Source organism: Scyliorhinus torazame, chromosome 9 (genome assembly GCF_047496885.1).
Source record: "Scyliorhinus torazame isolate Kashiwa2021f chromosome 9, sScyTor2.1, whole genome shotgun sequence".
NCBI lineage: Eukaryota > Metazoa > Chordata > Chondrichthyes > Carcharhiniformes > Scyliorhinidae > Scyliorhinus > Scyliorhinus torazame.
The window spans coordinates 47,813,117-47,837,916 of NC_092715.1; the positions used below are offsets into that span (position 1 = coordinate 47,813,117).

General features: G+C 48.3%; 1 protein-coding gene across 3 annotated transcripts in view; it reads left to right on the plus strand.

The window, feature by feature from the left end:
• Nucleotides 1-13,940: 13,940 nt before the first annotated feature.
• The window catches only part of LOC140429171 (protein WWC2-like), a 334,080-nt gene continuing 323,220 nt past the window's right edge, over nucleotides 13,941-24,800 (plus strand). For 2 of the 3 annotated variants that reach the window (XM_072515837.1, XM_072515838.1), the window contains exon 1: nucleotides 13,941-14,357. In XM_072515837.1, coding sequence (XP_072371938.1) covers nucleotides 14,125-14,357 — 233 coding nt within the window. In that variant the 5' untranslated portion in view covers nucleotides 13,941-14,124. The remainder of the gene's footprint in view (nucleotides 14,358-24,800) is intronic. The other variant, XM_072515839.1, reaches the window with a different exon arrangement.

A 24,800-nucleotide genomic window follows, 5' to 3' on the forward strand; every position in this document is an offset into this window, starting at 1 on the left:
GCCCTGAGGAGAGTTAATGCATCCTCGTCGTGCGCCAGGCTTAGCCTAAGACAATTTAAGGTGGTCCACAGGGCACATTTGACTGTGGCCCCAATGAGCAGGTTTTTGAAGGGCCGGTGGATAGGTGTGGGCGGTGTGCGCGGAGTCCCGCGAATCATGTCCATATGTTTTGGGCCTCTCCGAAGCTTGGGGGATTCTGGCAGGGGCTTGCCGACGTTATGTCGGAGGTTCTGAAAGTTAGGGTAGTCCCGAGTCCAGAGGTGGCGATTTTTGGTGTGTCAGAAAACCCGGGAGTCCAGGGGGCGAGAGAGGCTGATGTCTTGGCCTTTGCCTCCCTGGTGGCCCAGAGACGGATCTTGCTAGCATGGAGGGACTCGGAACCCCCAAAGTCGGGAGTGTGGGTGAGTGACATGGCTGCGTTTCTCAGGCTTGAGAAAAATAAATTTGCCCTGAGGGGCTCGATGGAAGGGTTTCTGTTTGCCAGCCATCTCAATTTGCTAGGTCACCTGCAAAGATTTCTGTACATAAACCTTAAAGTCTCTCTGCTCCTGCATTCTCACTGAAACTGTGCCATTTAGTTTATATTCCCTTTCCTCATTCTGCCTTCCAAAATGCATAATTTCATGCTGCGCTGTGTTAACTTTTATCTGCCATATGTTCATGCATTACACTAGTCTGACTTTGTCTTTTTGAGACTGTCACTGTCCTCTGCTTTTTTACTAAATCTCCAAATTTCATGACATCCACACAAATTGAAAATTATGCCCTGTACTAAAGTCCAGGTCATAAATAGATAACAAAATTGCTGTGGGCCAGTACGAACCCCTGGAGAAGACACTGGACACTTTCTTTCAATCTGAAAAGCAAAGGTTCCCCATTCCTCTCTGCTTTCTGCACCTTAGCCAATTTTATACCCATTCTACCACGAACAGTTAATTCCATGGGTTTCAATTTTGCTGACAAATCTGTTATGTGGTCTTTTAATGCATATCTTTTAGAAATTCATATACACTTACATCAACCGCACTAACTCAGCAGCTATCTCAATCCATTACTTCATGTTCCGAATATGTTACTGGAAATGTGAACTGTGCTGGGCCAAATATTGCTTAAACAGACCTGCACAGAGTGGGGATGTCAATAGCTGAGAGTGTTTGTTTAGTTGCATTGTTTTGCCATGGTTCTTCAACTCAAGGACATCTTTAACTTCCCGCTTCCCAGCTTCCCACCCAATCAGAGCGGGTGGGTGAGATGGCGTGCCAAATGTACGAACGAAAAATCTTTCAGACCTTGGAATGGCTGAACTTAACATTGGTTCCCATGGCTTCAGCAAACACAGGAATGGAGAGGAGAGCTGGAGAAGAGAGAGGAATTTATCTGAGGGACTGAAATTCGACAATTGTTTGCCAAGGAGGGTGGAAGGTGCCTCTCGAACTAAGCAGGTGTAGATGAAAGTGGCTGAGGAGGTCAACAGCAGGGTTGTGGTCCATTGAACCTGGAGACAGATCCCCAAAGGTGGGGAAGCGAGTGACTTTCAGATACCAAGCCACATAGTCTGATTTTCCCAGAATTTAGGCAGCGATAGAAAGCTGTCAAATGGAAAGAGACAGGGAAAATAATTGATCATTTTGACAAGCTCTCCTGAGACCACGTTCGAAGCATGCAGGACTCTGCTGCTACACTGTCACTCTGAACACCATCAATCCATGCACTCAATTGCTCTCAATCTCCACTGCTCATTCCACTGTCAGTCTCCCCCATTCAATCACCACCAGTCCCCTAAGCTCTATTGAGGCCAATCCCCTCCTCATAGCACTGTGGGTGTACTTATGCCACATGGACTATAATGGTTCAAGATGACTGCTCACCACCACCCTCAAGGGCAATTAAGGAAGGCAATACCTGCTGGCTTAGCCAGGTACGCCCACATTCCATGAACAAATACATTAAATTTAAAAAAACACTAAATCACTAGCAATCCTCACCTTCCCTGGGAAACTGGGGTTGCTCTCATTGGAGGAGAAGATTAACAGGGGATTTGATAGAGGTTTTCAAAATAATGAGGGATATGACAGGACAGTGGACAGGAAGAATCTGCTCTCATTGGTGAAAGGATTGGACTTCCGGTTGCGGCGATGACCAGCTAAGCCGCACGTTTCGGCGGCTCCAGCTCGAACGGACCTTCGGGCTCTTTTAAGAGCCCCAACGGGGAATTTTTTCGGGACAAAACCCGGTGTGGGGTGAGACAACAGGGAGTCCCCCCCCACAGCGAAAAAGAAAAATATCGTCGGCGGCGGCCAGATCTCGGAGAATCCTCGAGGGCAGCGGCAGAAGGAAGAAAGGAGCAAGATGGCGGCGGAGGGAGCCCAGGCGACATGGGGACCGGACCAGGATGAATTTTTAAGACGGTGTGTGGAGCTGCTAAAAAAGGAGGTGCTGGCCCTGATGCTACAAGCAATTGAGGGGCTTAAGGAGACACAAAAGACCCAGGAGATAGAGCTCCGTGTAGTGGAGCAGAAGGTGACTGACAATGAGGACGAGATCCTGGGCCTGGCGGTCAAAATGCAGACGCACGAGGCGCTCCATAAGAAGTGCATCGAAAGGATTGAAGTCCTAGAAAACAGATCACGGAGAAAGAAACTCCGGATCCTGGGTCTCCCCGAGGGAGTGGAAGGAGCTGACGGCGGGGCTTACGTGAGTACGATGCTACGCTCGCTAATGGGAGCTGAGGCCCCCTCGGGCCCCTTGGAAGTGGAAGGGGCCCATCGGGTCCCTGCGAGGAGACCAAAGGCGGGAGAACCACCTAGGGCGATGATCGTGCGATTTCACCGCTTCAATGATAGAGAGGCGGTTCTGAGATGGGCCAAGAAGGTACGGAGTAGTAGATGGGAGAATGTGGTGGTACGAGTGTATCAGGATTGGAGTGCGGAGGTGGCGAGAAGGAGGGCGAGCTTCAATTGAGCCAAGGAGGTGCTGCACAAGAAGAAAGTGAAGTTCGGGATGTTGCAGCCGGCGCGACTGTGGGTCACGCACCAGGAGAGGCATTACTACTTCGAAATGGCGGAAGAAGCATGGACCTTCATTAAAAACGAGAAACTGGATCAGAACTGAAGGACTGATGTTGGAGGGGAAACGACAATGCTGATGTATATAGAAATGTAAATTGGGGAGGGGGGGACATTGAGCCGGTGGGGGGGAAGAAGAGACTCAGGCGGGGGATGGGGAATGGGAGTGGGGCGGCAGAGGGAGCTGCGCCACGAGGGGCGGGACGGCTCGAGAGAACACAAGGATTCTTTTTCTTGTTCCCGCGTCAGAAAGATGATGGCGGGAAGATAGGCGCAAGGTGGATGGGAGTTCCTCACACGGGGGGGGTCAAGGAGAGAGCGGGAGAAGCCGGGGTCAGTTGAAGTCAGCTGACTTTCGGAAGCAATATGGGGGGAGTAACCATGCTAGATGGGGGTCTAGCGGGGGGGGGATAACTGGGTTGCTGCTGCGGAGATCGAGAAGGAACTGGTAAAAGAAAAGGTGGGCGGGAATGCGCCGCCTGGGGGACGGGTGGGTCCGCGGAACTGGGACGTGGGACTGGCCCAGAGAGGGTGATGGCTAGTCGACAGGGGAGGAGGGCGGGCAGCCCCCCCTAGTCCGGCTGATCACGTGGAACGTGAGAGACCTAAATGGGCCGATTAAGAGGGCCCGAGTGTTCGCGCACTTAAAAGGACTGAAGGCAGACGTGGCCATGCTCAGGAGACGCACCTGAAGGTGGCGGACCAGGTTAGGTTAAGGAAAGGATGGGTGGGACAGGTGTTCCACTCGGGGCTGGACACAAAGAATAGGGGGGTGACCATATTGGTGGGGAAACGTGTGTCATTCGAGGCTAGGAACATTGTAGCGGACAGCGGTGGCAGATATGTGATGGTGAGCGGCAGACTGCAGGGAATGGAGGTCGTGTTGGTTAATGTATATGCCCCGAATTGGGATGATGCTGGATTTATGAAGCGGATGCTGGGACGCATCCCGGACCTGGAGGTAGGAAACCTGATAATGGGGGGGGACTTCAACACCGTGCTGAACCCAGGGTTAGATAGATCTAGATCTAGGACCGGAAGAAGACCGGCAGCGGCCAAGGTGCTTAGGGGGTTTATGGACCAAATGGGGGGAGTGGATCCGTGGCGATTTGTTAGGCCGATGGCAAAAGAGTTCTCCTTTTTCTCCCATGTCCATAAGGTGTACTCCCGGATAGATTTCTTTGTCTTGGGAAGGTCACTGATTTCGAGGGTGGAAGGAACGGAGTACTCGGCCATAGCTGTTTCAGATCATGCCCCACACTGGGTGGACCTGGAACTAGGAGAGGAGAGGGAGCAGCGTCCACTCTGGCGACTGGATGTGGGATTCTTGGCAGATGAGGGAGTCTGCGGAAGGGTGCGGGGATGTATCGAAAGATACCTGGAGGCCAACGACGACGGGGAGGTCCGAGTAAGAGTAGTATGGGAAGCACTAAAAGTGGTGGTCAGGGGAGAGTTGATCTCCATCAGGGCTCACAAGGGGAAAATGGAGGCCAAAGAAAGGGAAAGACTACTGGGGGAGATTTTGAGGGTAGATAAAAAATATGCGGAGGCCCCGGATGAAGGACTATACAGGGAGAGGCGACGACTCCAGGCGGAGTTCGATCTGCTCACCACAGGGAGGGCAGAGGCACAGTGGAGGAAGGCACAGGGGATGAGATATGAATATGGGGAAAAGGCGAGTCGCCTGTTGGCCCACCAGCTGCGAAAGAGGACAGCGGCGAAGGAGATAGGGGGAGTTAGGGATGAAACGGGAGCCACGGTGCGGAGAGCAGGGAAGATAAACAAGGTGTTTAAGACCTTTTACGAGAGGCTATATAGGTCCCAACCCCCGGAGGGAAAAGAGGGGATGCAGCAGTTTCTGGACCAACTAAGGTTCCCGAAGGTGGAGAAGCAGGAGGTGGCAGGCCTGGGGGCGCCAATTGGGGTGGACGAGGTGACCAAAGGGCTGGGGAACATGCAGGCAGGGAAGGCCCCGGGACCAAATGGGTTCCCGGTGGAATTTTATAGAAAATATGTGGACTTGTTGGCCCCGCTGCTGGTAAGAACCTTTAACGAGGCCAGAGAAGGGGGGACCCTACCCCCGACAATGTCGGAGGCGACGATATCACTAATCTTGAAGCGAGATAAAGATCCGCTGCAGTGCGGGTCCTATAGGCCTATATCATTGCTAAATGTGGACGCCAAGTTGCTGGCAAAGGTGCTGGCAACGAGGATGGAGGATTGTGTCCCAGGGTTGGTGCACGAAGACCAGACAGGGTTCGTAAAGGGGAGACAATTGAACGTCAACGTGCGACGGCTATTAGGGGTGATAATGATGCCCCCAGCAGAGGGGGAGGCAGAGATAGTGGCGGCAATGGATGCAGAGAAGGCATTTGATAGGGTGGAGTGGGCGTATCTATGGGAGGTGCTGAGGAGGTTCGGGTTCGGGGAGGGGTTTGTCAGCTGGGTTAAACTTCTCTATGGGGCCCCAACGGCAAGTGTGGTCACAAATCGACAAAGGTCGGAGTATTTTCGACTACACAGGGGAACAAGACAGGGATGCCCGCTGTCCCCATTACTGTTCGCGCTGGCAATTGAACCACTGGCCATAGCGCTGAGAGACTCCAGAAAATGGAGAGGGGTGGTTAGAGGGGGAGAGGAACACCGAGTGTCACTCTATGCGGATGACCTACTGCTGTATGTGACGGATCCAGTGGGGGGGATGACAGAGGTCATGCAGATATTGAGGGAGTTTGGAGATTTCTCGGGATATAGGCTTAACATGGGAAAGAGTGAGCTTTTTGTGATACACCCTGGGGACCAGAGTAGAGGGATAGATGGCCTACCGCTAAGGAGAGTGGAAAGAAACTTCCGATACCTGGGGATTCAGATAGCCAGGAGCTGGGGAACCTTACACAGACTCAATCTGACACGGCTGGTGGAACAAATGGAAGAGGATTTCAAAAGGTGGGACATGCAGCCGCTGTCCCTGGCGGGCAGAGTGCAGGCAATTAAGATGATGGTCCTCCCGAGTTTCCTATTTGTGTTCCAATGTCTCCCTATACTGATCACTAAGGCCTTCTTTAAAAAAATAGAATGGAGCATCACGAGCTTTGTGTGGGCAGGGAAGGCCCCGAGGGTAAGGAGGGGGTTCCTACAACGTAGCAGAGACAGAGGGGGACTGGCGTTGCCGAATTTGGGCGACTACTATTGGGCCGCCAACGTGGCGATGATTCGTAAATGGATGAGGGAGAGGGAGCGGCGTGGAAAAGATTGGAGATGAAGTCCTGCAAAGGGACGAGCTTGAAGGCGCTGGTGACGGCGCCATTACCGCTCTCCCCGAAAAAGTTTACCACGAACCCAGTGGTGGCGGCAACATTAAGTATCTGGGGGCAATGAAGGCGACAGTGGGGTATGCTGGGAGCCTCGGTGTGGTCCCCGATCAGGAACAACCATAGGTTTGCCCCAGGGAGGCTGGACGGAAGATTCCAGAGCTGGTACCGGGCAGGAATCAGGAGAGTGGGAGACTTATTTATAGATGGGACGTTAGCGAGTTTGGGAGCGCTTGAGGAAAAGTATGAGCTGCCCCTGGGAAATACCTTTAGGTATATGCAGGTGAGAGCATTCACGAGACAACTGGTGAGGGAATTTCCGCTGCTCCCGACACAAGGGATCCAGGACAGGCTGCTTTCGGGGGGGTGGGTCGGGGAGGGCAAAGTGTCCGAGATATACCGGGAGATGAGAGAAGAGGGGGAGGAGCTGGTGGACGAACTGAAGGGAAAATGGGAAGAAGAGCTCGGGGGGGGAGGGGGGGGGGGGAGATTGAGGAGGGTTTGTGGGCTGATGCCCTAAGCAGGGTAAATTCCTCTTCCTCGTGTGCCAGGCTTAGTCTGATCCAATTTAAGGTGCTGCATAGAGCACAGATAACAGGAGCAAGGTTGAGCAGGTTCTTCGGAGTGGAGGACAAGTGTGGGAGGTGCAGGGGAAGCCCGGCGAACCACACACATATGTTTTGGTCGTGTCCGGCACTGGAGGGGTATTGGAGGGGAGTGACGGGAGTGATCTCGAAGGTGGTGAAGGTCCGGGTCAAGCCAGGCTGGGGGTTAGCTATATTTGGAGTAGCGGATGAGCCGGGAGTGCAGGAGGCGAAAGAGGCTGATGTGGTGGCCTTTGCGTCCCTAGTAACCCGGCGTAGGATTTTACTCATGTGGAAGGAAGCGAAACCCCCCGGCCTGGAGACCTGGATAAACGATATGGCGGGGTTCATAAAACTGGAGCGGATGAAGTTTGCGCTGAGAGGATCGGCTCAAGGGTTCACCAGGCGGTGGCAACCGTTCCTCGACTATCTAGCGGAACGTTAGGGGGAAGATAGATAGCCAGCAGCTGCCCGGGGGGCGGGGGGGGGGGGGGGGGGTTAAATTGTTTGTGTTCGAGATGGGGAGAGGGGGGAGGGGAGCATTACTTTGTGTTATTTGGTTAGTTTACTATATTATTTAAACAATGTCATATAGCAGGTATCATGCTACCATTTTTGTTGATTTGTAAGGGAACAAATTGTGTTTGAAAACTTTAATAAAATATATATATTTTTTTAAAAATTGGTGAAAGGATTGGGAACAAAAGGATGCAGATTTAAGGTGATTGGCCAAATATGCAACACATTGAAGCAAAAACTCTTTATTCAGCACGTCACCATGAGTTGGAATTATTTGCCTAAGCAGTTAATGGAAGTAAATTCAAGTGCGGCCTTCAGTATGGAATTGGTTAATTATCTGAAACAAAAAGAAATTGTGAAGTCATGGGAAAAAGGCAGGTGAGTGGGACGAGGGGAGTTGCTCTTCTAGAGAGAGGATGAATACATTGTGTTGAATGGCCTCCGTCTGTGCTGTCATCATTCCATTGATTTTTATCCCGATTTTTCCAGTCTGTGTGAAAATTAAAATCATTATAACCCCATTGTTTCTGCTGTGTGGTTCCACCTCTGAATTTATACACCCACTCACTATATCCCTACTGGCAGTAGATCTGGAGACAACTCCCACCAGTCATACATTCTTTACTGGAGTAGAGTTGCCACTTCAGATGTAATCGGGAATTTATATCTGTAGTGTGTTTGAAATTGTGTTGATTAGGCTCGGCTTCACATTTTCAGTAAAATTCATTAATCATCAAGGCAAGATGTGCCATGAACTGGTGTCATTGAATTTCTTTCTTACTTTTGAAAGTATACCTTGATATATTTAAGAGCAGTAACCAATTGCAGTTTTATTAAATGGTTACATCTACAAAATTTGTTTTTTTTTAATTTAGAGTATCCAATTCATTTTTTCCAATTAAGGGGCAATTTAGTGTGGCCAATCCACCTATCCTGCACATATTTTGGGTTGTGGGGGCGAAACCCACGCAAACAAAGGGAGAATGTGCAAACTCCACACGGACAGTGATCCAGAGCCGCGATCGAACCTGGGACCTTGGTGCTGTAAGGCAACCGTGCTAACCACTTGCGCCACTGTGCTGCCCTTACATGAAAATCACTTATTGTCACAAGTAGGCTTCAAATTAAGTTAATGTGAAAAGCCCCTAGTCGCCACATTCTGGCGCCTGTTCGGGGAGGCTGGTATGGGAATTGAGCCCACGCTGCTGGCCATGGTCTGCTTTATAAGCCAGCTATTTAGCCCACTGTGCTAAACCAGCCAAAAATAAACATTTATAGTAAGGGTGTCCAGTCCTCTACCTGAGTAACCTGATTAAAAGTCACTAAATATCTTTTTAGATAGTCCCTCGGGATTGAGGATGACTTGCTTCCATTCCGTCTTAGTGTGTTCTGAGAACACTGCATTTTCTGCAGACTCTGCCACATTCTTGGACAGTTAGGTGGATGATGTGTGTAATGTTCTTGTCGAATGGCCTGTGGAGTTCCTCAGGGTTGTGTCCTAAGCCCAACCATCTTCAGCTGCTTCATCAATGACCTCCCTTCCATCATAAGATCAGAAGTGGGGATGTTTGCAGATGACTGCACAATGTTCAGCACCATTCGCGACTCCTCAGATAATGAAGCTGTCCAAGTCCAAATGCAGCAAGACCTGGACAATATCAATGCTTGGGCTGACAAGTGGCAAGTTACATTCGTGCCACACAATTTCCATGCAATGACCATCTCCGCCAAGAGAGGATCTAACCACCGCCCCTTGACATTCAATGGCATTACCATCGCTGAATCCCCCACAATCAACATCCTGGGGTTGCCATTGATCAAAAACCGAACTGGACTAGCCACATTAATACTGTGGCTATCAGGCCAGGTCAAAATCTAGGAATCCTGCGGCGAGTAACTCATCTCCTGACCCCCCAAGTTCTATCCACCATCTACAAGGCACAAGTCAGGAGTATAATGGAATACTCTCCACTTGCCTGGATGGGTGCAGCACCAACAACACTTCAGAAGCTCGACACCATCCAGAACAAAGCAGCCCGCTTGATTGCTCCCCCTTCCACAAATATTCAAATCCTCCACCACCGACGAACAGTGTCATCCGTGTGTACCATCTACAAGATGCACTGCAGTAACTCATCGAGGTTCTTTGGACAAAACCTTCCAAACCCATGACCTGTACCATCTAGAAGGACAAGAGCAGCAAATATCTGGGAACCCCACCACCTTAAGGTTCCTCTCGAAGTCACTCACCATCCTGACTTGGAAATATATCATCGCTCCTTCACTGTCACTGGGGCAACATCCTGGAACTCCCTCACTAACAGTACAGTGGGTGTACCTATGCCTACACCTCAGGGACTTCAGCGGTTCAAGAAGGCAACTCATCACCAGCTTCTGAAGGGCAACTAGGGATGGGCAATAAATGCTGGCCTAACCAGCAATGCCCACATCCTGTAAATTAATTTTTTTTAAAAATTTGAGTACCCAATTCATTTCTTCCAATTAAGGGGCAATTTAGTGTGACCAATCCACCTACCCTGCACATCTTGGGTTGTGGGGGGAGAAACCCACGCAGACACGGGGAGAATGTGTAAACTCCACACAGACAGTGACCCAGAGCTGGGATTGAACCTGGGACCTCGGAGCCGTGAGGCAGCTGTGCTAACCACTGTGCCGCAATGCTGCCCCTGTAAAAAAATGTTTTTTTAAATTAAAAGAACACTTGTAGCTAAAGCTATAATTGATTTAGAAACATTAACTGTGGTCAAATATATACAAAATAACAGATGAATAACAATATGAACGTGCACAAACCACTATCTCTCTCCCAGCTCCATAGTTAGTCTGAGGTCATCTGAATCTAACAGTCACTGAGATACTAATGAGACTCCTATTGGTCAGTCGGTGAATTACAACACAACCATACTATCACTACAACAGGTTTGGCAGTTTGCACAATCGCTCCGATGCCTGGGCTTTGCTCATTCATGCTCCCAAGGAAGTCCCTTGATGTGTTCAGTGCCTTCCTGAATGAACCTACTCCATCTTGGTTAATCATAAGCCACGGATTCCGTGGAGTTGGCGTGGATCTTTGACAACTTCAGGAATGCTTTGAGGGCATCCCTAAAGCATTTCCACCATCCCACTGGCCGTATCCTGCCATACCCGAGTTCCAAGTGGCTCAGTGGGAGTCTGGTGTTGGACATATGAATAACATGTCCTACACATTGGAACTGGTTTTGATTTATTAGTGCCTTGATATTGTGCATTAAAACATAGAAAATAGGAGCAGGCCCTCCAAGCCAGCTCTGCCATTCATTATGATCATGGCTGATCATCCAACTCAGTAGCCTAATCCCACATTCCCTCCAAATTTGGAGATATTACATTTTGTTCCCTCATCTAAATCATTAATATATATTGTGAATAGTGTGGTCCCAGCACCGATCCCTGTGGTACCCCTCTAGTCACTGCCTACTAATTTGAAAAAGACCCGTTAATTCCTACTCTTTGTTTCCTGTCTGCCAAACCAATTTTCTATCTATCTCAATACATTGCCCTAATCCCTGCGCTTAAATGTTACAAACTAATCTCTTATGCAGGACTTGTTGCCTTGGGAGAATACGCTGCTGTTGGACTGCTCAATGGTAACTTTTCTGTTATCAGATTTGGAGTATTTTATGAAGATCCTGCTAGTTCTGTAGGTTGTCCAAGCCTCTGAAGCATATAGGAGTGTGGGCCCCATTTTTGCCTGGTAACCATGAGAACCTGAGTCCATGAGATTTAAGATCCTGATCCTCAAATATTCTTTTTCTCAGTCAGCCAAAGGATGAGCTGGTATATCAGTGGTAATGATGAATTTTTCGATCTATGTTTGAATCCGCCGAGAAAGCGATCCCAAGATATAGAAAGTGGCCCACATTTTCCGGGATCTCACCTTTTTTTTCCATTATTTTATCAGAGTTACAAAGCCAGAGCTCAGAGTGTGGACAGGGGCAAACCCCTAATCCAGCTCCTCGCCTGCTCCAAAAACCAATTCAAATTGAATCCAATTCATGGCCCCACAAGAGAGACATACAGATCCAGGCATTACACCTGACCTCACGCTCATCTTAGCCAAAAGGCTGAGAAGCGATGGGATCTCACCTTTTATCTAAATCACAGGGGGAGCATTGGGGGTGGTGGGGTGCTTGGCGGTGGTGGTGGGAACCGGGTGCAGAGGGGCGAGGTGGAGGGGGGGCAGATGGGGGGGGGGGGTACAGCGGATATTATGCTGCAGAAGCTGGTTGAAAGAGGATGTTAGTTTTCTGGGGTTTTAAGCGTAAGGCCCAATTTCTCGTATGCTTCAGTGAAGAAGTTGACAATGACCTGGAGGTGAGGCGAACAGGGCCTGATTTTCACAAATTGAACCTTGAATCAGTGCAAAAGGTTGTGTGAAACATGAATGTGGATGGTTTGGGGGTGCAACTGTAAAATTCCCCAACCTGGCTTAGCTGATTCCATCAGAATTTTAAAATTATTATTCGTTCATGGGATGTGGGCGTCGCTGGCTGGGCAAGCATTTATTGCCCATCCCTGAGGACATTCAAGAGTCAACCACCCAGGTTCGATTCCAGCCTCGGGTGACCCTCTGTGTGGAGTTTGCACTTTCTCCCCGTTGTCTGCGTGGGTTTCCTCCGGATGCTCCGGTTTCCTCCCCACAGTCCAAAGACGTGGGGGTTAGGTGAATTGGCCGTGCTAAATTGCCCCTTAATGTCCAAAAGGTTAGGTGGGGTTACTGGGATAGGATGGAGGCGTGGGCTTAAGTAGGGTGCTCTTGCCAAGGGCCGGTGCAGATTCAATGGGCCAAATGGCTTCCTCTACACTGTAAATTCTATGATTCGAAATAATGATAATCTTTATTAGAGTCACAAGCAGGCTTACATTAACACTGCAATGAAGTTACTGCGACAATCCCCTAGTCACCATACTACGGCGCCTGTTCGGGTACACTGAGGGACAATTCAGAATGTCCAATTTGCCTAGCGAGCACACCTTTTGGGAAGAAACCGGAGCACCCGGAGGAAACCCACGCAGAACGGGGAGAACGTGCAGACTCTGCACAGATAGTGACCCAAGCTGGGAATCGAACCTGGCACCCTGGAGCTGTGAAGCAACAGTGCTAACCACTGTGCTACCATGCTGCTCCTATTGCTGTGGATCATGGTAGTATAATGGTTAGCACTGTTGCTTCGCAGATCCAAGGTCCCAGGTTCGATTCCCGGCTTGGGTCACTGCCTGTGCAGAGTCTGCACGTTCTCCCCGAGTCTGCGTGGGTTTCCTCCGGGTGCCCTGGTTTCCTCTTACAAGTCATCAAAAGATGTACTTGTTAGGTGAATTGGGCATTCTGAATTTTCCCTCAGTGTACCCGAACAGGCGCTGTAGTGTGGCGACTAGGGTATTTTCACAGTAACTTCAGTGTTAATGTAAGCCTACTTGTGACATTGATAAAGATTATTATTATTGATCTGGAGTCATATGTAGGCCAGACCAGGTAAGGACGACAAATTTCCTTCCCTCAAGGGCATGAGTGAACCAGATGGGTTGTATGTGACAATCGACAATTGTTTCACGGTTACCTTTTAGACTTCTAATTCCAAATTTTTATTGAATTCAAAATTCACCATCTACCATGGTGGAATTTGAACCCAGGTCCCCAGAGCATTCCACGAATATAACTAGCACAAATGAGCAGAACCTGAAACCCAACTGTTTAAATTTGAGTTAGCCAGACTCGAAATGTTAGCTTCCGTCTCTCTCTTCACAAATGCTGTCAAATCTGCTGAGATTGTCCAGCATTTTCTGCTTTTGTTTCAGATTCCAGCATCCGCAGCGATTTGCTTTTATCTGAAGTGTTTAAATTTATATTCTTATGCTTTCCACTTACTTACCCTGACTGAAGTCCTGTTCTCTAATTGCTCGTGTTATCAATATCACTAACTCTCCCTCCCTCCCCAATCTCCTTATCCTTTTTTTAAAGAGCCTACTGCCTTCCCAGACATATCCCATACATTGCCAAACCTAAAAAATTCCAGGTCAGAGAAGTCTGGGGCTGTTTTGGCCTGGACTGTCTCTGACTCCTGCTAGACTCTGACCTCAGCCTTGCCACATGCTGGGTGGAAAAGGTAAAAGGGGGAAAATCCATTAGTAATGGGTATACTGATCTGCAAAACGATACTATTTAAGAATTGCCTCAGACCAGTAAAGGTTGTGTGTGTGTGGTGGTGGTGGTGGGGGGGGGGGGGGGGGGAGGTGTGGAGTGGTGACTGAAATGCGTGTGTTGGCATTCCCTCCTTTCAACCAGATAACTCAAAGACCCCCCCCCCCCCCCCGCCCACAACCAAAAAAAAAGAAATAGTTTTCTCCAAGGTTTGAAAAAAAAACGGGCGAAGGTTGAGCACAATCACACATCTTGTTTGTTGGGAGGAAGTTGGATTTGGCGGCTGTGCGCCGTCCGTATTAATATTTGATGAGAACTTGAGGGGAGGAATTTGTATGCAAATGAATATATGCTAATCCAGCCGACTGCCAAGAGGATTTTTTCTTGTGTGTGGGGGATTCCTGGATGGAGTTAAGATGGAGGACCAGATCGTTAGAAGGATGTGAATGATCGCAGAGCGACTCCTTAAAAAAAAATCCCCCCCCCCCTCCTCTCATCTCTTTAATCCCCCCTCCTCCCCGGATTTATGGAGGCTCTTACAGTATTACAACATGCATAGGAAGGGCAATGGAGAGCTCCCTTTGCCGGATGGTTGGGAAGAGGCGAGAGATTACGACGGTAAAGTCTTTTATATTGATCACAACACCAAGCAAACGAGCTGGATCGACCCCCGAGACAGGTAGGAAGGAGGGCAGTTTGCAACTTAAGGTTAACAGCAGCCAGACACTGGCCGGGGGACTCTGACTGACTGTGACTGACTCTCCGGGCAGATTGCACTGGACTCCAGCCAGCACAGTCTGGCTGAGGATGTGAAGTGCTTCAAAACCCACCCAAACCCCTTTGATTCAAATAGTTCCCTCAGTGAATTGTCTCCCCTCAACATGTTGGGGTTGGGGGGGGGGGGGGGGGGGCGGAGGACGGCACACACATACCAGATTTTTCTCCCACCAACACAACTCCACAACAATTTAAACGATAGAAGCCCAGCTTTTTTTTTACTGGGTATATACTTTTTTGAAGATTTCCTTGTTGAAATGAATCTACGATATTTGTTTTATATATGTGTAACCTGCCCCGTCCCCACACCTTTTCAAAGAACTTATTCGCCCAGGTATCTTTAATTGAAGTGACTTACGTGACTCGAATAGTCGGTTTGACTGCAACAATTGGGACAGTTTGCAACAATTTCCACAACTTTTAAAAACAAGGGGATAAAGTTTGCAAAAGGGGACGAGCGATTTGAAACTCTCGGTGTGTGAGGATGTTGTGAAGAAGGGGGTTCCTGTTGCCCATGGCCGAGGAGGAGCAGGTTCAAAGCACCTCACAGGGCGCGCTAAACACAAGTCCGAGTGAAAACTGACATGAGTTTAGTGTCGATGGTGATTGTTCTTGAGGGGAAGGGGGCATTCATCAAGGATATTATTATGTAGATAGCCCTGAACTGTACGTAGCGGATTCTAACATCTTTTCCCCACAACTTTTCTGCCAGTTATCTGGATTGAGTTGCTCCCTTTGAACTGAGTCACAATAAACGGCAGCCGCCTCCAGTGGGGAGCTTTGGATCCCCACTCCACCCACTTTTGTTCTCTTCAGCCCATCCTCTCCCTCCCATACCTTTCTCCAGCTCCCTCTTTACACCCTACCCTTTCCCTTCGCCCTCATCCCTCCATGTCCTCCCCCCTCATTCCTCTTCCCTTCCTCCCTCCCTCCTCTTCACCCTCTCTCACTCCTCTTCCCCTCCTTCCCTCATTCCTATTCCCCTCCCTCATTCCTATTCCCCTCCCTCCCTCATTCCTATTCCCCTCCCTCCCTCATTCCTCTTCCCCTCCCTCCCTCATTCCTCTTCCCCTCCCTCCCTCATTCCTCTTCCCCTCCCTCCCTCATTCCTCTTCCCCTCCCTCATTCCTCTTCCCCTCCCTCATTCCTCTTCCCCTCCCTCATTCCTCTTCCCCTCCCTCATTCCTCTTCCCCTCCCTCATTCCTCTTCCCCTCCCTCCCTCATTCCTCTTCCCCTCCCTCCCTCATTCCTCTTCCCCTCCCTCCCTCATTCCTCTTCCCCTCTCTCCCTCATTCCTCTTCCCCTCCCTCCCTCATTCCTCTTCCCCTCCCTCCCGCATTCCTCTTCCCCTCCCTCCCTCGTTCCTCTTCCCCTCCCTCCCTCATTCCCCTTCCCCTCCCTCCCTCATTCCTCTTCCCCTCCCTCCCTCATTCCTCTTCCCCTCCCTCCCTCATTCCTCTTCCCCTCCCTCCCTCATTCCTCTTCCTCTCCCTCCCTCATTCCTATTCCCCTCCCTCCCTCCCTCATTCCTATTCCCCTCCCTCCCTCCCTCATTCCTATTCCCCTCCCTCCCTCCCTCATTCCTATTCCCCTCCCTCCCACCCTCATTCCTATTCCCCTCCCTCCCTCATTCCTCTTCCCCTCCATGCCTCATTCCTCGTCCCCTCCCTCCCCCATTTCTCTTCCCGTCCCTCCCTTATTCCTCTTCCCCTCCCTCCCTCATTCCTCTTCCCCCCTCCCTCATTTCTCTTCCCCTCCCTCCCTCATTCTTCTTCCCCTCCCTCATTCCTCTACCCCTCCCTCATTCCTCTTCCCGTCCCTCCCTCAATCCTCTTCCCCTCCCTCATTCCTCTGCCCCTCCCTCATTCCTCTTCCCGTCTCTCCCTCAATCCTCTTCCCCTCCCTCATTCCTCTTCCCCTCCCTCATTCCTCTTCCCGTCCCTCCCTCATTCCTCTTCCCCTTCCTCATTCTCTCCCTCCCTCACTCCTCTTCCCCTCCCTCATTTATCTTCCTCTCCCTCCACATACCATTACCCTTCCCTCTCCTCTCCCTCTCCTCTCTCTATTCCCTCCACTCCCCATCACTTCCACCCCATTTCCACTCCCTCCTCTCCCCTTCCACTCCTCCCCTCAATCCCCCCTCATCCCGCTCCCTATTCTCCCCATCCTTCATCCCCCCCTCTCCTCCATTCCCTACCCTCACTCTCTCCCTCCCCCCTCCCTCGAGCTGGACCTCCGGGGAGATGTTGCTGTGTAGTGGGTATGGGTGAGGTGGACTTTTGCAGCTGGAAATTTAGCCGAGAGGGAGAAGTTAATTCTGCCCCCCCCCCCCCCCCCCCCCCCAGCTGACCGACCCATGACTGTGAGAGGATAAAATTTACACACTAAATTCCAGCCAAGTTTCATTGGGAAAACTTCACAGCGTTGATGCAAACGGGTCACGAGGTCTGAATCTCAGATGAATTGGATTGGGGTTTTATTTCAGTGACACAAACTCTGTTTTTGAGTTGTATAAAATGTATCAAGCACTCTTGCTGATTTCTGTACATATTGATACTGTTATTTGTTGATGGGCACGTATGATGCTGCGAATTCCTCTTTGCCACGTCTGAAGACGTTCTCAGCTCTCGGGCTGTGTTTCTGTTCCTGTCAATTGTTACTTTAAGTCTCTCACTGGAATGCAGAGATGGGCATCTCCCGAATTGCCATTAAATGCCTCTTCCTGCTCCCACCCTGGGCTTCCCAGTGCCTCTTAGTATAACCGTGCTGCACACTCTGAAAATTTCAAAACTCACTCATTGCTGCTGGGATGTGCAGCATCCCCGGTGTCAGAATTGACACCCAGGCCGACTTCTGTCTGTCTGATGCAAGTGCCTCAACATTGTATTCGAAACAAGTAAGGAGGGGATGATTTTTTTAAATTGAAGAAGCAGAATGGATTATTCCAGTCATGGTCAGAGGGAGCAGGTAAATAATTATGGGGTCAGTTCAGATACTGACCCGGGGAGAAAGTTCTGGGGTTCAAACCCTAGTTCCATTGACTTGAACACATAGAGATTCACAATCCTGCCCATAGCAACTCGCTTCCTCATTCCCCAAAGTCTGCCCACAATCTACACGGCACAAATCAGGAGTGTGTTGGAATACTGTCCACTTGCCTGGATGAGTGCAGTTCCAACAACACTCAAGAAGCTGGACACCATTCAGGACATAACAGCTCGCTTGCTTGTCATCCCATCCACAAATATTCATTCTCCATTACCGATGCACAGTGGCTCACATGTAATAAAAATAATCTTTATTGTCACAAGTAGGCTTACATTAACACTGCAATGAAGTTACTGTGAAAAGCCCCTAGTCACCATATTCTGGCGCCTGTTTAGGTACACGGAGAATTCTCTAACAGCACATCTTTCGGGACTTGTGGGAGGAAACCGGAGCACCTGGAGGAAACCCAAGCAGACACAGGGAGAACGCGCAATCTCCACACAGACAGTGACCCAGCGGGGAATCGAACCTGGGATCCTGGCCCTGTGAAGCCACAGTACTAGCCACTTATGCTACCGTGCTGCCCTAATTATCTAAATCATTAATATATTGTGAATAGCTGGGGTCCTAGCATTGATCCCTGCGGTATCCTACTAGTCGCTGAATGCCATTTGGAAAAAGACCCATTTATTCCTGCTCTTTGTTTCCTGTCTGCCAACCAGTTTTCTATCCATCTTAATTACTACCTTAATCCCATGCGCTTTAATTGTGCACATTAATCTCTTATGTGGGACCTGGTCAACAGCCTTCTGAAAGTCCAAATAAAACTCATCCACTGGCTCCCTTTGTCAACTCAACTAGTTACATCCTCAAAGAATTCCAGTAGATTTATTAAGCATGATTTCCCTTTCGTAAACCCTATCCGATACTGCCACTGTTTTCCAAGTTCTTTACTATTAAATCTTTTACAATGGACTTTAGCATTTTCCCCACTACCAACGTCAGGCTGACTGGTCTATAATTCCCTGTTTTCTCTCTACCTCCCTTTTTAAATAGGGGCTGGTTTAGCACAGAGGGCTAAATAGCTGGCTTGTAATGCAGAACAAGGCCAGCAGCGCGGGTTCAATTCCCGTACCAGCCTCCCTGAACAGGTGCCGGAATGTGGCGACTAGGAGATTTTCACAGTAACTTCATTGAAGCCGACTTGTGACAATAAGTGATTATTATTAAATAGTGGGAGTACATTAGCTACCCTCCAATCTGTAGGAACTGTTTCAGAGTCTATAGAATCTTGGAAGATGATCCACTATTTCTGGATCCACTTCCTTAAGTACTCTGGGATGTAGATTACCTTCAATTCCATCAATTTCCCAACACCATTTCCCTACTAATACTGATTTTCTTCAATTCCCCCCTCTCACTAAACTCTGTATTCCTCAAGATTTCTGGTAAATTATTTGTGTCCAAAACAGAACCAAAGTAAGTACTTAGTTGGTCAGCCATTTCTTTGTTGCCCATTATGAATTCCCTTGTAAGGGTCCTACATTTGTCTTAACCAATCTTTTTCTCTTCACATACCTATAGGAACTTTTACAGCCAGTTTTTATGTTCCCCACAAGCTTACTCCCGTACTTTATTTTCCCTTCTTAATCAATCCGACTGTCCTCCTTTGCTGAATTCCAAACTGCTCCCAATTCTCAGATCTGCCGGGGGGTTCTTCTGGCCCATTTGTATGCCTCTTCCTTGGATCTAATACTGTCTCTTAATTTCCCTCATAAGCCATGGTTTGCTGCCTTTCCCATTTTACTTTTGCGTCAGACACGAATTAACAATTGTTGTCGTTCACCCATGTGCTCTTTGAATAGTTGCCATTTCCTATCCACCATCATCCCTTAAGTAGCGTTCCCCAATCCATCAGAGCCAACTCGGGCCTCATACCATCGTAGTTTCCTTTATTAAGTTTCAGGACCCTAACCTCAGAATCATCTACGTCACACTTCATCTATCATATTATGGTCGCAGCTTGCCACCACATACTCAAGGGCAATTCCAGTACATTTATTAAGCATGATTTCCCTTTCGTAAATCCTGTCCGATCCTGCCACTGTTTTCCAAGTTCTTTGCTATTAAATCTTTTATAATGAACTTTAGCATTTTCCCCACTACCAATGTCAGGATGGGAGAATAAATGCTGACCTAGCCAGCAACTCCCACATATCATGGATGAACACAATAAACCAGGAGAACACTGCAATGCAATACAGAAGGAGTGCTGCATTGTTGCGGATGCCATTTTTTGGTACTATTGTGAAGAGTGGGTGGGTGGGGGGTTTGGGGTGTGGGGGCGCAGTTGTTGCTGTGGTCTGGAGTCAGCAGGCAAGCCTGGCCAGACCAGGTAACAATGGCAGATTTCCTTCCCTAAAGAGCAATAGTGAACCAGATGAATTTTTAACAATACAAAATGATAGCTTTATGATTACGATTACTGAAACTTACTTTTATATTCCATATTATTACTTGACTTTTCTTTAAATTCAACCAACTGTCAAGGTGGGATTTGAATCCATATTCCTAGGAAATTAGAAATAACCATAGAAAATAGAAGCAGGAGGAGGCCGTTCAGCCCTTCGAGCCTGCTCTGCCATTCACTGTGATCATGGCTGATCATCACGTTCAATACCCTGATCCCGGGCTGGATTCTCCGATTCTGGGCCTATGTCTCCATGCGGGCATGGGAACGATGGCGTTTGACGCCAGAACAAATGGCCACCGATTCCCCGTTTTGCTGGGTGCTGGAATGCCGGCAGCAGAGAGCACCCTGCTCTAGCTGCCGATATGCCCAGAGAATTGCCCGGTCCGTGGGCGCGCATGCGCACTGTGGCGGGCCTGCAGCTGCCATGCCATGCTCCATGGTGGAGACCACTTACAGACCCGGCCTGCGAAATAGTGCCCACCCTTTGGCTGGCTTGTGCGCCCCGGACCATCCCCAACAGTGCCCCCAGCCCCGAATAATGTCCCCCCCTTGCCCGCGGATCGGCCCTCACCCAGCTGTGGTGGTGCTGGACTGAGTCGACAGCCACCACGCCGAGTTCCCGACAGGCTGGGACAACACGCGACCCACGCCGTTGTGAACTCGGCTGGTTGGGGGTGGAGCATCAGGGGCGTGGTGCAGTGACTCCTAGAGTACGCCGCTTTGGAGGGGGTGGTGCATCGTGAAAGCAGCACCGCCCCCGATTTGGTTAGAAACTTGGATTCTCCGGCTGATCGCCAAACACAACTTCGTCCCTCATATCCCTTGATTCCTTTAGCCCAAGAGCTATATCTAATTCTTTTTTTGAAATGACACAATGTTTTCACCTCAACTACTTTTTGTGGTAGTGAATTCCACAGATTTACCATTCTCTGGGTGAAGAAATTTCTCCTCACCTCAGTCCTAAAAGGTTTACTCCTTATCCTCAAACTGTGACCCTTAGTTCTGGACTGGCCCAACATCGGGAACATTCTTCAGAATCTACCCTGTCTAGCGTTGATCTCTGGATTACCAGTCTAGTGATATCATCACTAGTCATCGTATCTGTCTCTCTCTCCCCACCCCTCCCTCACCAGTCTGCCCCATGGTGAGCCAGCTCCCAGAATTTGCATAACTAAATCTGAAACCTATCATTCACAGTTAAGAGAGCTGATTTGACATGAACACTGCTGTTCTGAAATCATTGTGGGACACACAAAATCCTTTTCATTTCCCCATATCACAGAGAGTGGCTGGAATCTGATGTGCTCAGCCCAAAGATGGCAGCAACAACATTGTCTGCATTGTCTTTAATGCAGCGAAACATCTTAAGAATGTTCACATGAGGGTTATCAAACAAGGCTTGACATTTAAGCCATGTAAGGAGATCTCAGGACAGGTCAAAGAGGTGGGTCGTACAGCGTGTTCTAAAGGAAGAAAGCGAGGTGGAGAGATTTAGAGAGGAATTTCCACAGCTTAGGACAGGGCCAAGGCAGCTGAAAACATATCCATCACTGATGGAGCAATGGAACTCGGGGATGTGCAAGAAGCCTGAATTGGAGGAGCTCTGAAACATTGGAGAGTATTGGGGTTGGAAGAAATTACGGAGATAAGGAGGGGTTCGAAAACAAGGATCAGAAATTGAAATCTAACAGGAAGCTATACCGGGAAGCCAGTGAGGACAGAATGAGATTTGGTGTGAGCTAGGATGAGGTCAAGTTTAACAGAGGGTACAAATTGGGTGGGGGCGGAGGTGGCGGGGGGGGGGGGGGGGGGGGCAGTAAGGACAGCAATGGAATAGTCAAGTGAAGCGGAAATAAAGACATGGATGAAAGTTTCAGCAGCAAATGAGCTGAGTTAGAGACAAGAAAAAAAAAACATAGACAACAGCACGCAGAGCATCAATGGGAGTATACCATATCTTACTGTTCTGTGAATGTGAATTGAGGCTTTAGTCACCTGGATTGTGTTGGTGCTCCCTGCAGGATATTTAAAGAAAGGTTTAAACTTTTCTTTGTGTTGTGGAATTCTTACCCAGCTGTTGACACATACTAGAGTAGCAGTCAGTGGTGAAGCATTGCACCTGTCATGCATTGGCAATGAAACAGGGTCAGCCTTCAGGTAATGGAATCGTACAGCTCCAGTCAGTGCACATTGTCACAATGAAAAAGATGGATTTGGCGCTGGGCCAATGCACATTTTTTTATGGTATTGTATTTGTCAGTTTGTTTCCATAAACATGAGGCAATTGCCAAAAGATCCGAGGGAAGAAAGTTGCGGAAGCAGGTTCAGTAACAACTTTCAAAAGAGAATTGAGTATATGTGTGAAAAAGGAAAAACACGTAGGGAAAGAGGGGGAACTGGCCGTTAATGGATAGTTCTTTCAAAGAACCCGGATGATGGGCCAAATGGCATCCTTTTGTGCCCGAGGTTCCAGGCACATTAAAGAAAGACATATTTATGTAGCACCTTTTGTGACCTCACAGGGACTTCCCAAATCTCTCACAGACAATGGAGCACTCTTGAGATATACTCGCTGTTCTAGGACAGAAGCTACTCGATGTTGTACACGGCAAATTTGCATAAACAGCAATACGATAATAGCCAGATGATCTGCATTTATTATGTGAATATAAGCCAGGACACTGGTGGTAAGGCCCCGGATCTTCTTCGAAATGGCGCCATGGAATTTGTTTCATATTCGCTGGAGATGGCAGACATGGCCTCAGTTTAACATCTCCTCTGAAAGATGGCACTCCCTTAGTACTGCACTGGAGTTTCAGCCAAGATTTTTGTGGTCAGGTCCTGGAGTTATATAACCTTATAACTCAAAGGCCTGGGCTCTACCAACTGAGCCATGGCTTCATCACTTTGTTGAAGCAGTGCTCAAAAATCTGTGTAGAAATGTTTCTGCAGCCAAGATCAGCTGCTATACTGATGGTGTCGTCATGTTCAATTAATAAGTTGTTTGATGTGGGCAACTAATATATTTACTGAGAGGATGACAAAATAAGCCAAATTCGGATCATAATACGTAGACTAATTAATGTTTATTAATGTTTTGGGGATGTTTTTTGATTAAACCCTTGTTTTCCATGAAAACCGGTGTTCTTGTTAAGTACTCCTTCATATAAGGAAGCAAACAGAAGATGTTTGCTGTGGTAGAATTCTATTTCATTTTATGTTTACTTGAAATTTAAAGTGTAAACATGTTAATTTTACTCTGCTGTGGTTAGATCTAATTTTGATTTCATATGATTGCCTATTATTTTGGCTGCAGATCATTGCATCACTTGTTTGGTTTGAAAGCAAGCTAAGGGAAATTATGTTGTTTTCAGTCCTCTTTATAGTACAAGTGCAATCCAATGTTAGATAGCCATTGCTAGGAAACTGGTATGAAGCTTGCAATGTCAACAGTCTTGTTTTGCCACTGGCAGCAGTTAGCGACACACCTCCATGTTCCAGTGATTCTAAATACTTGGAGCTGTGTGAATAAGATTGCGTCCTGTCACCGATTTTCTCATTCAGTATTTCTTTTGGTCACCATGGCGATGCTAATGGTTAATAGAAGCATGCAGAGACTATTTTTGCTCATTGTGACTTTTTTTTCTGTGCGGATTTACACTTGGCTTTATATTAAGTATGGGGTCCCAGGTCAGGCATGCTCACACGGAGACCCCAGAACTCTGTGTGCTACTGTCCCCTGTTCAGATCAGCTAAGTAGACTTGAGAAAAGTCTCTTGCTGTTTTACGGAGATTGGACAGGGGCTTGTGGGACCCATGGGGATCTCTGATGCCCTTGGTGATCCAGATTACAGTAGCTTTTTATTTCTGGTTGATGTCAATGGTGGGAGATTCTCTCCTTTTCATATGAACCATCCTTATCTCTACATACACACAGAATCTATAATAATCTTTATTAGTGTCACAAGTAGGCTTACATTAACACTGCAATGAAGTTACTGTGAATATCCCCTAGTCGCCACACTCCGGCACCTGTTCACATGGGGAGAGACGTACTCCCTGTATCTGCGTGGGTTTCCTCTGGGTGTTCCGGTTTCCTCCCACAAGTCCCAAAAGATGTGCTTGTTAGGTGAATTGGACATTCCGAATTCTCCCTCAGTGTACCCAAACAGGTGCCGGATTGTGGCGACTTGGGGATTTTTATAGTAACTTCATTACAGTGTTAATGTAAGCCTACTTGTGATACTAATAAAGATTATTATATACTCTGTGTGCGTGTAGAGGAAAAAGACACGCTCTGAGGCTATTTTTAAATAGGTGATTATTCCGCTTAGACGGAGACTGAAACATGGATGAAATGAAATTTGCTTATTGTCACAAGAAGGCTTCAAATGAAGTTACTGTGAAAAGCCCCTAGTCACCACATTCCAGCACCTGTTCAGGGAGGCTGGTACAGGAATTGAACTGTGCTGCTGGCCTGCCTTGGTCTGCTTTAAAAGCCAGCGATTTAGCCTAGTGTGCTAAACCAGCCTCATTGGTAGGGCAACCAGATTTAATAATGTCATCTCAACAAAGTTAGTGAGAGTATTAAAGGCTTCATCATATGATAATATATGAAAGATCATAGGGGTGCCACGGTGGCGCAGTGGTTAGCACTGGGACTGCAGCGCTGAGGACCCAGGTTCAAATTCCGGCCCCGGGTCATTGTCCATGTGGAGTTTGCACATTCCTCCCGTGTTTGCATGGGTTCCACCCCCACAATCCAAAGATGTGCAGATTAGGTTATTGGCCACGCTAAATTGCCCCTTAATTGGAAAAAAAATAATTGGGCTCTCTAAATTTATTAAAATGAAATATGAGAGATCATGGGTGGGATTCTCCGA